Source organism: Pteropus alecto, unplaced genomic scaffold (genome assembly GCF_000325575.1).
Source record: "Pteropus alecto unplaced genomic scaffold, ASM32557v1 scaffold5, whole genome shotgun sequence".
In the NCBI taxonomy this organism is placed as follows: domain Eukaryota; kingdom Metazoa; phylum Chordata; class Mammalia; order Chiroptera; family Pteropodidae; genus Pteropus; species Pteropus alecto.
Genome location: NW_006441953.1, coordinates 5,366,066 through 5,382,083, shown reverse-complemented (window position 1 = coordinate 5,382,083; position 16,018 = coordinate 5,366,066). Strand labels below are relative to the sequence as shown.

The 16,018-nt window shown below is 36.9% G+C and overlaps 1 protein-coding gene across 1 annotated transcript in view; it reads left to right on the top strand.

The window, feature by feature from the left end:
* The first annotated feature begins 251 nt into the window (after positions 1-251).
* DKK2 (dickkopf WNT signaling pathway inhibitor 2) overlaps positions 252-16,018 on the top strand; it is a 96,186-nt gene continuing 80,419 nt past the window's right edge. Inside the window, exon 1 of the mRNA XM_006918895.1 lies at positions 252-778. Within this exon, the coding sequence (XP_006918957.1) occupies positions 557-778 (222 nt within the window). The 5' untranslated portion in view covers positions 252-556. The remainder of the gene's footprint in view (positions 779-16,018) is intronic.

The window sequence follows — 16,018 nt, the reverse complement described above, 5'->3', positions numbered from 1 at the left end:
GGGCGGTTCCTGATCTCCCATTCTAGCGCCCGCTGTCATTGAAAAGAAAGACTTGAGTCCTGCAAAGGTTGAATCCTGCAAAGTCCATAAAGGGTAGGGCAGGCAAAGAGGAGAGAAAAGCAACTGAGGCGGAAGAAGGAACTAGTGCGAATCTCCTGAGCAATTAAGAGGAGGATTGGACCGCGGAGATCCCGGCGGGACCACGGAGGTGCGGGGCAAAGAGCAGCGGAAGCGGTGCGGTCGGTGAGGCTGGGTCTTCTAGTACCTCGAGTCACGCCTCCTTGGCAAGAAGGCGCCTCGCCTTTGATTGCTTCCAGTTACTACAGAACTTCCTGCCCTGGTGGAGAAGTGGTCTTTCTTGGGTCGTAGTCGCTCCTGGTTTGAGTCGTGAGACTGAGTTCACAAGGTGCTGGTTCCCCGAAGACAAGTGGGGTTGGGGGAACACAGTCTGCGAGCCTCCGCGCCTCGAGTGAGGGGCCCAGTGTTGGGGTCTTCCCTCCCCTTGCGCCAGTATCCCTCCGGTTTTTGCGCCTCCCCGGGTACCCCTCGCCGGGAGATGGCTGCGTTGATGCGGGGCAAGGACTCGTCCCGCTGCCTGCTACTACTGGCCGCGGTGCTGATGGTGGAGAGCTCACAGCTCGGCAGCTCACGGGCCAAACTCAACTCCATCAAGTCCTCTCTGGGCGGGGAGACGCCTGCACAGGCCGCCAATCGATCTGCGGGCACATACCAAGGACTGGCTTTCGGCGGCAGTAAGAAGGGCAAAAACCTGGGGCAGGTAGGAAAACACCCCAAATACTCTCTTCAGAAGAGGGAAGGACCAGCGCTCTCGAGCGCATCGTTTGGCTTTGCTCCCCTTGACCTTCAGAGTGCGCCCCCAGGTGTGGCTCGCACGACAGCTGGGGAGGGGGTCCCAGAGCAGGTCTTCGAGGGCAAAGGTGGCTGGGTGGTTGCTGGTCCCGGAGGGCATGGAGCGGGCGGGTTAAGGTTCTGTGCCGAAACCTAGGGCGTACCGGTGGGGAACTGACCAGAATGGTCCTTCTCTAAATTTAACACGGAGAAAGAAGCCAAGGACGATGTTAATAGCTAACACACAGCAACTGGCACTGTTCTAAGAGTTTTACGTATATTTAATCTTCACAGTCCTATGAGCTAGGCGCTGTTACCGTCCCATTCTGCAAATGAAGAAATTGAGGCACAGAGTAGAAACAATTTGCCCAAGGTACACAGCTAGTTTGAGGGGCAGAGAGAGATTCCAATCCCAACAGTCCGAGCCGGGGTCCTGGGCTCTTAACCATTACATTTTACAATCTGAAGGATGGGTTATCCCTTTCAGGTTCTCCTTTCCTCCCACTAACTTTCTCCTTCCAAAGAAGTAAGATCACAGACAGAAAGCTTCAATAGGCGCGCATTTCTCACTCCTGTAGAATTGTAAATAAATCATCCAGGAGAAAGCATAGTAATGAAGTGGCAATGACAGCATTAAAGATGCGGTCGACCGGCATGCGGGCGACAGCAGCAAGAAAGACGCCGGAGGCATTTTTGCGAGAGGGAACTATTTCTCTGTCTCACAGATAGATTGACAGATAGATAACATGCAAACAGTTACACAAACAGACACACACAGAGACAGGAGCGCGCCCACTGGGCACTAGCGGTGGCCGGCGCGCTGCGGCCAGGAGAGGGGGCCCTGTGGGCACTGGAAACCACGACAGCTCCCCCTTCCGCTCTTTTTGTAGCAAGCCAAACCGAAAGCCAGTTTGCCAAACAGCACACGCACTTCGCACAGCATAACTGTCAACCCTTGAAGGCGGTTCATTGTCCCACAGAACCCAGAATCCAAGTTTCCTTGTTTCATCAAAGTAGCCAACTGCAGCCGTTCGTGCGCTCTCAGTGTCCTCCTCTGCCCCCGTCCCCAGGGCAAACGTCAGGGTGAAGATTGACAGTGAGGGCCAGTCCTGGATGGACAGCAAGAGAAGACTTGGCCCAACCTTGGCCCCCTTCTGCCCATTTATGGGACAGTTTTACCGGTTTCGCAGTTTCTGAATGCTTCCTGGGCTTTGAAATGTCAAACATTTCAGCTGTCTGCTCAAAAGAATACAATGTCTGCAAGCATAGAATTGTTTAAAGGATCTCAAGGGAAATAAAAAATATATATGTGTACACACTACATGCATACATATCTTTTGCACATTTTCACACACATGTCATGTACTTCCATGCTTACTTGAGCACTATCATTTGTTTTTTTCTCTTTCCTCAAAGAGAAAAAGGGAATATTTTCAGTAGGGACAGACTTTTCAATGAGAACATCCTGACATTTTCAATAGGAATGGACTTCACATCCTTTTAGAATCATGAGATGGGCAAAGGTTGCAAAGAAAGGATTCTCGCAATCATATCGTCAGACATCTCTAACGCTACTGACTTCAAATTCCACCATATCAGTTGTTAAAAGAGCTTAATGTTTAGTCAGTCAAGGACACAGGGATGGACACAAAGACCTTTTGAGGCTCCTTTCGATTCTAATCCATGTACATTCTGTGAATTTCTGTAAAGGACCTTCTGTTCCCTTCACAGTTGAGCATCAACACCTGATGTTCCTCAGTCAAATTATCAGTATGTCAGCACTATCAATAGCTGTGGGGTTACATGGACAAGACTGAGGGATGCACCCCAGAATCCAGCTTATTCTTTATGTTTTGATAGTATATATGTATAAAAATGTGTATAAACTATTTATTTTGCTCTCTCCAAATATCTCCTTAAACAGGTTGTAATTCTATTTGCATGTCTTTACATTGAAGATTTATTTATTTTACAAGTGAGTTGAACTTTTTTTTAGTTGAACGTCTCATATGCTCTCCATTATTTAGAATTATATTCTATAGAATATAATTTATTTAACCATAAGATCAGACACTTAAAATTTGACCTTGGGTCTATGAGAAAATTGTAACATATCAGAGATAATCGTAACATAAAATAAAACATTGAGTTGAATTGTAGGAAGATAGCTGGAAAATGAGAAGTTTATCTTTTGTATATTCTGGCTTCTCGCTTGTTTAGTGTGTAATCTCAAATGTGTATTACTATGAAGAAACAGAAAAAAAGTGTCTCTCTGAAGTAGGAAGAGGATTATTTGAATATTTAAGGGTCTCTTTATCTTCTCTGTGTCACTAGTTACATGGTTACCAAAATTCTTAGTACTTTTGTTTTTAATAATGGAATGAAGGTTAGAAAAACAATTCAAAAGGGAAGATGTCACTTCCTTTTATGAAGAAAAACTCTAGAATTGAAATGTAGCTAAGCTGAATTTTTATCTGTCATAATAGAAAAATATGATTGATTGAGAAAATTGGCAGTAAAGTGTCAACTGATCAAACTAGCTAATTATGTAGTTTCATCCTGAGGCCTAATAAGCTTAATTCTCACCCTTTTCCCTATCCTTGACTAATGATGCTGAAATATATGCATCTCAGAAATACAGAAACAAGGAACTATAGGATGCAATTTCAAATAGGCGTATTAGAAATTTGTTTTTTGATCTTTTTTGTAGTGAAAATTGGCTATTTTTTCTGATTTACTTTCGAGATATAGAATTCAAATTAAAATTTATTGCCATTGTAGAAGAAATTATTGAAGAAATTTAGCAATTCATTAATCTACAAAAGTGAAAATGAGACTAAACTTGCCCCAAGATTTTCTTGATTCACTATAGCCTGATTTCATATGAAGAAAACATTCTTATTTATAGGAATTCTACTTATTTTAGCATTTTCTAGAAGTGATTTGCAAATAATATGGATTATTTGCAAATCGCTTCTAGAAAATGTACCTTTGAATTTTGGGAACAATTTATAGGGCTTTCAGAAAAAACACACTGTTTTCTAAAGGTGTTACAATTCTCGTTCTTAGATTTTCTTTCAAAGACACAGCTGTGAGTTATGACTGAAACTAACATAGATAGTTGAATGTGGTAGTATTCAGGGAGTTGGTTCAGAAGTAGCAAAAATAATTTTGCTGAATTATTCACATTAATGTTTCAATTTGACTTTCTGTTTGCATCTGTTGCTAATGGGGTTGAAGAAGTAGTGTATGTAGATATACGGATATGGGATAAATTAGGCTGTAGGACTGTTACTAACCTATATATGTGTCAATATATATATATTTCAATTTCTAAAGGGAATACTTCAAATTTTTTAAATCAAAGTTAATTTTAAACAAAATCTTCAATATCATATGGATAAATATATTCTAGTTAAGCACACTTTTGCTTGACATCACCTCTGGAATTCGAGGTATCAACTTTTACTGGCTATCTTAAAAACAAATTTTAAAAAAAGTAATTTATAAAACCAATTTACCTTTGCGATTCACAATGATTTTTTTTTTTTCCCGTGTAGGAATGAAAACCCTTTTGAAATTGTGTCTGTAATTGCTTCTTTTAGTCTTTACTTCTTGCTTTACCTTTTTGAGATAAGCATATTAATTTGAACTCAATGTTTAGGATTTTGAAATATTTTTAAATGTTATGAGTAGAACTGTGGAAAATAATTCTATTTTAAAAGATAAGCTTCCTGACATGAGCCTCTAAAATGAAGCTGAAACTGGTTTAACGTAAATTGAGATTCTATGATTTTCTAATATAACTTAGACTTTGAAGGACAGTGGTTTGGATGAAGCTATGTGGTGAAAAAAGAATGCTTAAAATACATTGAAACAGAAGCTTAAGGGAGTTGGTTAGAGAGCACCAATACTTGTATTTTCTTTAATAAAAATGCTATATCTATTTGCACACACAAACATGCATGGAATCGCTCATTGAAATAAACTATACACCCTATTTTCTGTAGATGAGCTCCTCACATTCTGAAATTATACATGACTTTTTTTTTTTTTTTTAATTAACCCCAGCCCAACTTTTGCCTACAGGAGTGTAAATATCTGCTACCTCCTCTGGATGCCAACTGACACTAAATGTAATCAGGAAAGCAGGTCATTTTTAAAATTAAATTTTCCAAAATAAAAAGATTTTGAAACGATCTACACTAAGGTTCCTTTCCTTTCACTGTGAATAATAGAGAATTGATGATCGTTGATACAAGTGGAAGGTTACCTCGTGAATAGCAAAAAAAGTATTTTAATGATAACCTAAGTATGACCATCCATCATTTTATTTTTGTGCGAGAGTAGACAGAGCAAGGGACAAGGTTACTTAAACTCACTCCAGCTGTGACTTTGACCCTACCATAGTCTTCGTTAGTACTCTCCTCCGATATAAACTCCTTTCCAGGATATTTCAAGTCTTACAGTTTTTAAAATAGAGAAAACAATGTAATAGAAGGATAACTGGTATGTTTTTTTCTAGGAAAATACTGCCACTTCCTCTTCTTTTCCCTGCACAATCATTTTAATTGAACATTAAAATAATCTGTTAAAATTATAGAGGCCTTTTATAATACTCAATGTATTTAATATTTTAGACTCAATCTCTTCTGGTGGTTCATTCTTTGGTATTGACGTAACATCAAAATGAATTACAATCTTATTTCTGTCCGTGACTCCCTGATGGCCTTTTAAAGTCATTTTACTTCATTATATCTCTAGTCATTTATACTCATCTATAAAAAGGAGATAAAGCTGCTCCTAGTTATTTATCTGATCATTGAAACAATTTAGATGATTGCCTGTGCCTTTTACTGAGTCGTTTGAAAAAAATCCAAAGCAAAACCTAATATAAAACAAAATTGTTAGTAATTAATAGATAAGCATTTGCATCGTGCAAGATTGCTTTAAGGCTATGTAGAACGATTAAATATGGAACGCAAAACAAAAATTTAGTATTATTTTTTAAGGTAAGCAAAAGTTAATTTTCTCTTCCACCTCTGTCCGCTCTTGCCAGGAACTAGTGAAGAACAACATATTTTTTTCTTACTGTTGGATTTTTTAGGACAAGTATAAACCAGTCTCCCAAACAAAGAAGTCAACTGATATAAAATATGAGAGATTTTTGATAAGAGCATCTGTCCACAGGAAGAAAAGTCACCACCGAAATATTTTAAATAGTGGCTTCCCAATGGGTCATCATGCTAACAACTTTCGGCCACTGCCCACTTCTACTTCCTCCGGTTCAAACCGAAGAAGGAAGGCCACGAATAACACCAACATCTAATCAGAAGTTCTTAAGGAGAGCTTGTCCTATCAATCCTGGATTTTGTAAGGGTAAACTAAATCAGAGAAACCTTTAAGGCAGAGGGATTTGAATCGTTGTATTTTAACTCAAGCAATTTGTTTATGTAGCACTAAAAACAGAATTATTATGCTAACACTTATTCCACAAATACTGAACCTATATAACATTATATTTTTGTGATCTTAAGACTAGTTTATAGTCTAGATTTATCCATGTACTCCAGATACTAAATATAGAAATAAAATCAGCAAAACACAAAAGTAATAAAGTTTTAAAAAGTTACTTATCTCTCTTCCATAGTCAAGTAAAAGGGACGAATGTGCATCAGAAATCCTTTTAAATATATTACAGTGTCTAATTTAAAGAATTGATTCTATTTATGTATTATAATTTGGTACATAGCTTAAATTTAAATATTTTATAATTATATGACATTTTAATTGTCCCACCCTGTCTAAAGCAAACAAATAAATAAAATGAATGAATAAGTACATTAAACGGGAAAACAAATCAAAGCATCACAATTAGGGGGAGTGACTTCTTCAAGTGGTGGACCTAACTAAACATTTTCTAAAAGTTATTAGTTCTCCATATGAAGCTTTATCCTGTGGAATAAGAATGTTTTTTCTTCTGGGGACTGGAAGAAAAGAATGATCTTCAGACATATTATTTCCTTAAACTGGCTTGCAAGTAGTTATAGCACACATTACGTTTAGTAAGAGGTTCCATTTGTTATTTACTCTGTGCCAGGCACTGCTCTAAATGCTTCATTTGAATTAATTCTTTGAATTCTCTCAGAAGCCCTTTGAAGCAAGTCCTAGTATCATTCTTATTTTTATAAATAATGAACTATTTTATTAATGCTAAAAAAAAAAAATTCTTCTGAGACACAGAGAGGTTATGCAATTTGTGCAAGTCACACAGCAGGAAGTAAAGAAAGCCAAAATACTTCCTGCTATATAATGTTAGAGTCTGCATACTTAACTACCAAGGCTATGTTGCCACAATTTCCTAAGATTGTTCTGGACTTAAAAGGAACATGGACTTTTATTTTATTCTTCTATCTTATATTTTCTAATGATATGAGTATAACTCTAGGTTCATTGAAAACCACAGCAAAACCCAAGCCCTCTGTTGCTGCCAACTTCACTCTGAGCAGCCAAAGGATGGCAGTCCTTGGCAGGTACAGAAGCAGGCACCAGAGTATTACTTCGTTCTTATCTCGGCCCTTGCCTCACTGCCAAGAATTCTTCACTGTCATCAGGAAAATACATACACACATCTTTCTTTCTTCTACTTTTCCCAATATAGTGTTTCCCAAGTAGAAGGGGAAGTTATTGGATAAAACCTGTTTCTCTTCTTTCCTCATAGCAACCACCACACACTCTCTGTACTCATCTCCCTGCATCTGAGTGCCACCGTGAGCCCACTGACAGCGGCAAGCTGGGGGCCTTCTCAAGGGTCTTCCTACAGTGGCTTTATGTCTGTTCAGCTGGCAACCCTCACACTGTGATCAGACAGGGAAAGTTGTCTAGGTTTACAGCTTGCTATTGCTTTTGCTATTTCCTTACTTTTGACCCCTCCAAGCTGCTTTTTCATGCTGTAGCGCTACAGCACGGCAGTTTCCTGTGAACAGGCTCTACGTTCCGGCTTGCCGCTCACTATCTTAAAGTTTTTGGAAAAGTGACAATTCTAGTTCTTTTTTATTTTTAAATCGATTAAATAGATTAACAATAACAGTGGTCACCATAATAGTAATGATACTTATCTTACTGGCAAGTAGGGAGGAAGAGGAAAGTGCACGTAGTTATCATGCTGTCATCATTACTACTGCCATCCCAGAAATAAGCAAGGCCAAGTGCTTGGGCACCAAATAGAAAGTGGCTGCTTACTCTTCTCCAACAAGTTGGGCAGGGGTGACTAAATGAATGCATGTCGTGTACATGAAAGAAACAAAACAACTCAATTACACTAAGGCCAAGAATTGTAAAACAAAACAAAACAAGACAACACACGCACACACACACACACACACATGCTATCATGTTTCTTATACTGAATGTTAGCACTTAGAAGGATGATAAGTCAGTGTTGTCTTATAAAAAGTAAGCAAAATAGTACATAGTTGTACTTGGTGTAATTGGTGAAATTACACAGAAGCACGGGAACAACAAGCATTAAAAATATAATCATAATAAATGGAGGTTCTAACAACCACTGCGATATTAGTTTTTTTAAGCACAGGACCCAAAACAATGGAAGAACACGTTAGAATATGCTGCCAACAGTTCTAATTTGATATTCTCCAAAGTAAGATAGCCTCTGCAAAGATAAGCTTCTTGACACTTTCTGCATAGTGTCTGGGGTCCAGAGAGCTTGCTGAGAATTTCGAAGGTTTACAACTCTCTTTGAGTGTCAGCTATCCTGCTAGCAGGACTCAGCAATTCAGGGCTCACTATTCCCATTTCATTCTCTTCACTTTCTTCTTCTGTTTTGAGGTTTTTATTTTTATTTATTTATTTTTTTATGATTTAAGAAATTTGGAAATATTTCAACAGTGTTAAATTGAGAGTGAAAGCCATCTCATTGAAGTATGTGATAAATTTCTTTTAGCATGTTGGAAACAAGCTGTTTGCCATTAAGTGTTTCCATCTAATAATGAACTAAAAACTTCATCTAAATGTGAGGATGAGGGAGGATATTGTCATTTAAAACCAATTGAAATGACAGCTCACATTCAAATAATAATCTTTGCTCATTCTAGCTTCACTTCATCTTCACCCTTTGAAATTTGGCTCATTTCACATATGCAGATACTCACCTTTAGCTCACCTTTAGCTCGATTAAATTTCTGAGCCCTTTTGCATGCTCAATTGTTTTGAAAGTTATTCCAGAAACAAACAAAAGCTTTTCCATATCAGAAATGAAGGCTTTTATGTCTAAACTGTCAGGAGTCAGGCAACTAAGTCTTTAGTATTTCTCATAGCTATCAAAAAGCCCGGTAAAAAATGCCCTATGTTAGACTCATGCAGACCGCAAGAATCAAGTCTGATGGCCCCAAATCTTCTCATGTTCTGGTCTGCATCATCACTCAGTGGTGATGAAAGAAAGCTTTGCAGATGCCTATTGAGACAGGTGCTTTTGTTTCTTGATCTTTACCTGTTTGATGCTTGAGATTTAAATGGCCTCCAATTTTTTCTTTATGATAGAATTGTTAAAGCAACTATGACTGATTAGAATGTACAAGTATCTAATATTTATGCTCATAAAGTGTTACAGATTATAAAATGTACATACATATATTCTAAGTAATATATAATGTCTGTTTTTATAGCTTGGATTACATACTAAAGAGTATTTATTTTTTGCTGCTTTCTATTTTATAAATAACTATTTATTTTTAGTGTTAAAAACCTCTTTAACGTTTACTTTCAACTTATCGGCTCTTAAAAGTGCTTGGATATTTAATTAATGAATAAGAAGATTCTTCAAGTGTGCTTACTCATTGTTTGTCAAGGTGAGAACTTTTTAGAAAGAACCAATAGAACTGTTTATTATCTACAAATTTTAAGAACTTATATGACAGACTAAAGCGGGTATAGTCAGAGCTGGGAGATACTTTAGAAATCACCTATTTTGACTCGCTCATTTTACATGTGAGGGAACCAAATTAGGAGATGTGCCATGATCTGCCCAATGTACTATGGATAGTCAGTGGCTGTGACAAAGAAACTTCTGCTGGGACTTGGATTATCTGACTTTTAACAGAAGCCTTTCAAATAATCAAAAGCAGTGCTTCTGTTAAATCTGTAATAACAAAGTTATGTAGAAGAATGAAATTCAGTTGATTAAAAAGCTGTGGGGATATGAATTATACGTAGAACTCTTTTTCAGCTCTAAATTTGTGTCCGTCAATATGTATCATCAAAGAACTCAATGTCATGATGACAGCCATGTCAGATTTAAATGAAATTAATGAAAGTAACTTTGACCATATTGTCTTTGTTCACTTTTTCAGTCACGATACTTTAATGACATGATTAGCAAGAAGGTTGGGTGTAGAGAGTCTGCAGAGCAGGAACACATGAAAGAAGGGAAGGAAACGATGGTGGGCCGTGGGGACACAGATTGCTGACCCTTGTCTAAGCATCATCTAGGATACAGGCCAATGGCTTTAAAACTTTTCTGACAAAGATGCACAGAAAGGAATATATTTTACGTTGTGATCCAGTACATACACAACACTCCTGGGGGGAAAAAAAAAGGCTAAAAGAACTCTTAAAATAGGTAATGCATCGAGATGTGAGACATGTTTTAAAAAAAATTAGTTCTGTTAGACTGTTCTGCTCTGTTCTATTCTCCTGTTCTGTCCTCTCTCTCTCTCTCTCTCTCTCTCTTTCTTTCTGGTAGTGATTCATTGAATTGACTGATTAAAACCCATGGTTTGAAAACCACTGATCCATTAGACTACTGCCCTGGGCCTGCAGGGAACTTGGGACTTTTGCTTGGAGATCAGCAGTATTTGAGGAATCAGCCCTGGTAAGGGGAGGTAGAAAGCAGAGGCAGGCAGGTCTTTTCGGAGAGAAACATCTATCATTGTAGCCCTCTCCCGCTTTCCCTTCTGCAACTGCACGTCAGCCTCTGGCTTAGATGTGATGAGCTTCTTCATCTGGGGATGTGCTTAACCTCTGCCTCTCTTTCCACTTCCAGGAGTAAGTGTCTAATAACTATGTTGCATTACGTCGTCGTTTCAGGCATGTTTAATCTGAATCTGTGGTCCCACCTTAGTACTGTTTTTTCTGGGTGTATGCCATGTGTACCATCATACTTTATTTCTAAGACTATGCAGTTGAAAATGGTTACAGTTTCCACATGGGACAGCAGGTGAACCTGGAACAGCATGGGATATAGTCAGAAATCTTGGTTACACTCTTTTTTAATATGCTGGACTTTGAAGAGAAATCATCTAATACCTTTAAGCCTTAGTTTTCTCATCAGTAAAATGGTAGTCATAATAATAGTGTCTTTTTCTATCTCTGCAAAATATCAGATGTCGCTTATTTACATTAACATTATTAGAGGTAGTTTTACAAAAAACAAACAAAAAACAAAACAAAGTTAAGACCTTTTCTTTCTGAATTTCTGAAGGAAATATTGAATTAGAATCCACACAAGAGTGAGTTAATCTAGTTGAATTTTATGATTCTGGAATCATAAATTCAGTTTCTGTTTTGATGGATTGCTTTTTTTTTAATAGGCAGAGAGATTACAAGTGGAAGGTTTTTCTTTTTTTTTTTTTTGCCTGTTTTGTTTTTCTTGGATTTCTTCAAAAAATTTCATACTAGTAGTTAACACTTCACATTTCTGACTAAAACTTAGTTTTTTTTTTTTTTTAAATTCTTGTAGGCTACTAACAGCTCTCTTGCATGCTGTTAGAATATCTAGCCTACGTCAATCAAGAAGAGCCCTTTTTTATTCTGAAATGTGGCATTACTTAAATGTGGCATATATTCTTAAAACCTCTTGTAAAGGCATAATAAGGGTTTCAATAATAGAAATAAGTATATTTTTAAAGCTCTGAAACTAAACTCGAAGATCATATTTTGGACACATTCTAGGTTACAGGGTTCAGAATGGATAAAGTTCAAGGAAATAGCAAATTGTTAAAATCAGTTTTAATAGGTGTGAAAGGAAATATGTTTTGTCAAAAACTCCTCAAACAGGAAAGTGGGTATTTTTCAAAGCTGTTGAAAATATATTAGTGTATTGCTAAGGAGGCATTTCCTAGTGCACCATGTAATAAGTGATCATTCACAGTATATGTGCAGGAATCTCACCAACTATTTGTCCAAGTAGAAACGGTCTAGGCTTCCTACTTTCTATTCCTGCTCCTAAGCAATTATTCTCTAATTTATAAAATTCTACTTCATTAATATTGATCTCTTTTGCTGCTTCATTGTCATCTAATTGCTATTGCCTTGATTCAAACCATTATCATTTCTCGATGGACTATTACACTATTATAATAGTTTTGTACTTTTTCAAACGATTCTCTACACTATACCAAACACGAGCTTTCTAAAGTAAAAATCTGATCAGGCTCTTCTCCATTTTATGTCCATTTCCAGAACATGATGTCTAAACTTCTCAACATGACACGCAATGTCATCAATTCTCTTGTTTCTCTCTATTTTTATCTCTGGGGTCACACAACTGGTGAGAGCAAAGCTGGGATGTAAAGCCAAGCAGTTTTAATTGAGCCTATATACTGAATCACTGTGCTATGATGCTGCCTCAGATAAACTGGAGGCTAGAGAAACCAGCTAGAGACATTTTGCTGGTATGTTTCCAAATTCAAATGTGATTAAATTCATCAGGTAAGTCAGTCAGCTTGCTAATTGCTTGCTTACTTCTTAGGTGTATTAGATGCTATGATCACAGTAAATGAACATTTATTAGACACATATGCTATGCTGTATTCATGATATAGGTAACCAGAAAAACAAATGTAGTCCTCTTGTAGAATCCAATTGGAATTTTACTGCTGAAAGAGCTACGGAGAAGTTGTCCAGTTCATGCATCTATTTCCAGTACAGTCTTGGAGCTGGCAACTGGATGAGTGTTCTTTTTTATAAATATTCCTAAGGATGAATACGTGTATTGCATCTCTTAGTTATCTAGTCATCTTAACTTTAATTATGGTAAGAGTGGGAACGTTCTGCTTTCTGCTGTAAGTGAAGCATAAATAAAACAAAGGTTGGGTGTCAACCTTTGTGTAAAAACCCTTCCTCATTAACAGAAAATGTAATCTAGTTATTTCTGTCATTCTTCATGGATTATAATCTTGATGGACGGGCAAGCTGACCTGGAAGAGTAAGACTATCTCCATAAATAGTCCAGAAAAGGTCTGTTCATGCTGGACATTATGATGATATTGTAAAGAGGTGAGGTCTGCCTTTTCTTTTTCAAATGTTTTAGAAGAAATTAAGTTTTGATTTTTTTTTTTTCCTTTGTAAATGCCTCACTGTTCCCTGAGGAGGTCTGCTCCTAATTTTATCACTTACAATGCACTAAAGAAACATTAATGGGAAGAGGTAGGTTTAGAAGGAATTAGAAGAATGGTAAAAAATAACAACGTTGCACTAGCAGGAGGGTAGGAGTCTGATGACTTGGGAGTGGATTGGTGGAGGGGGTATGTTAAGTGAATTGGACAAGCTCTTACTACAGATAGGGCAGAGGGGCAGAATGTATGCTGACATATATCAAAAAAAGAAATTTGATAAAGATGAGAGTTTAAAATCATGTCATAAAGTTTTTAAAACAAACACACTCTCATTATTTTTCCAAATTGGTCATTGCAGAAAACTCATTCCTTTGATATTGTCATTTAGACCTTTCTTTTGAAATTAACTTCAGAAGTAGTTTACATGTTTATTTATTTTAGGTCATAATTTTATGACCATAAACAATGTTATACATACTGATTTACACATCAGAATCAAAATACTTGTCTCTGAGTGGCTTTGTGTTGTTTCCATAAACCAAATACCCATAGAAGGTAAAGATGTCAGAGAAATGTGTAGTTTCTGGAAACAATTTCAAAAAATTTCAAAAGGCATTCTCAGTCAGGAAATCAGCAGTATGGTTACAATAATAAACTCTTCAAGAATGATGGCTTTAAGGTGAAAGACCCTCAGTTGGATTTATAGTCTTATAATTTTTTTTAAAAAAATATAATCTTATCTTATCATGAGGTCTTCTCCATTAGAAGAACCTGGTCAAAACTTGCGTAATATGGTTGCTATTTCTCACAGAGAATATGATGTTCAGGAAGCAGTTAATGAGTGCAAGCCAACAGTAAGTTCCCCACCCAAAACCCACTCTTTTCCTGAACGAAGAGGCAGGAACAAATCATATCCAGTGTAATTCCCTAGAGACCAGAACTGGTGACACATTTCTTCAAGTGCCAGTTGTTAGTTAAAATGCATGTATGCACTGAGGGCAATAAAAAAATTCTTCAAAGATTATTTTTTTTTTTATGCAAACATCTGATTAAAATTTCAGAGAAAAAGCTAAACTACTTAACACAGTAAAAATGTTTTTGCAATTGTTCAAATTAATACAATGCTTCCAAAATGCTCATTGGAAATCTTTGTAAATTTCCTTACTTGCCTATTTGCCCTACTGTTATCTTTCCAACACTCTTCAGAAGGAAATGGCTTTTTAACAAAAAAAATCTTCTCAAAATTACATTTCTAGTGGGGTTCTGGCCACACCAGCTGCAACATGTTGTAATTGAATTTTAGTTTCTGTTGGTTCTCATTGTTAAAGCACCAGTGACCAACACTCAGGTCTTATGTCACAGCTATCCCAGTGATTGATTACAAATTGGATTCAAGTGTGTGCTCTGAGTTCTCATTAGAAAACACAAGCTTTCAACACAGAAGAGCAACTATGTTTGATGACCTGGCATTTAAAAAATTAAGACCAAAAAGTATAATTCTGGTTCTTAGTAAACATCAGTAAAAAAGAGTATAGCTCAGTCTCACCAGTAATTTTGTATTTTTTTGTTGTTGTTGTTGTTTTTGTTTTTTGTTTTTTGTTTTTTAAATTTACTTCTGGGAGAGTCAGAGACTATCTGGGAGAGTCAGAGACTAATTGGGGAAAATGTTCTGATGGTTGAGACCAAAATGTTCTAAATTTTCAATGACTATTTAACATACCTTAGGGAATCAAGGCAGAGTAGCCAGAGCAAGAGACAAAGGAATGATTTCAAATCCATGCTATCAGATTTAAGAATTGCAAACTCAATGAAGAGTCCAAAGCAATCATAATGAAATTTAACGTAAGGAGTGATATTCTGTAGCGAAGAGCCATGGAAAGGAAGAGCATAACTGATAGCTACTTAAGACTCAAACACAAAATTAAGCAGGATAAATAGATCAACCTCCAAAGCATAGTCATTGCTTATCCATGGATAAAGTACTCTGATATTATATGTGGTATCACTATACTTTTCCAGTACATTGCTAGCAATATTCTACATCCAGCATCAGTGTGGTTGGATGCTGAGAAATACATAGTGTCTTGCTTCTAGATGATAGGGCAATTGACAGTTTTTGAGAACCTGCTTTATGTCAAGAATTTTGTGTTATCTCACTTAATCTTCTCAATACCCTATGAGTTTCTGTCATGTGCACAGCACTCAGTAAATATTTGAGGGAGGGAGTCAGGCAAGAAGGAAGATGCTAGAAAAGTGACCATATACATTATGAGCAAGCTTGGCATTTGGTATCTGTGGTCCCATGATGGTTCGGCTTCAAACTCAGTTACCTGATTACAGTTTTAATGTTGAATAGTTTTGCCTTTCTGAGTTAAATGGGGAGACCACTTATGCTTTTGTTTTTTTAATTTATGAAAGTGAATGAGATTCAGATGGCCATCAGGTCATCAGGCCATCATATAGATGGCAACGGGTACGTGAAAATATGCTCAATGTTATTAATCATCAGAGAATTGCAAATCAAAACCACAATGAGGTATCACCTCACGCCTATTAGAATGACTACTATCAAAAAGTCAAGAAATAACATGTATTAATGAGGATATGGAGAAAAGGGAATCTTTGTGTACTCTTTGGTAGAAATGTAAATTGGTGCAGCCGCTGCAGATAATGGTATAAAGGTTCCTCAGAAAATGAAGAATAGAACTACCATATGATACAGCAATTCTCCTTCTGAGTATTTATCTAAAGAAAATGAGAACAAAAACTGGAAAATATATATGTTCACTGCAGCATTATTTGCAATAGCCAAGATG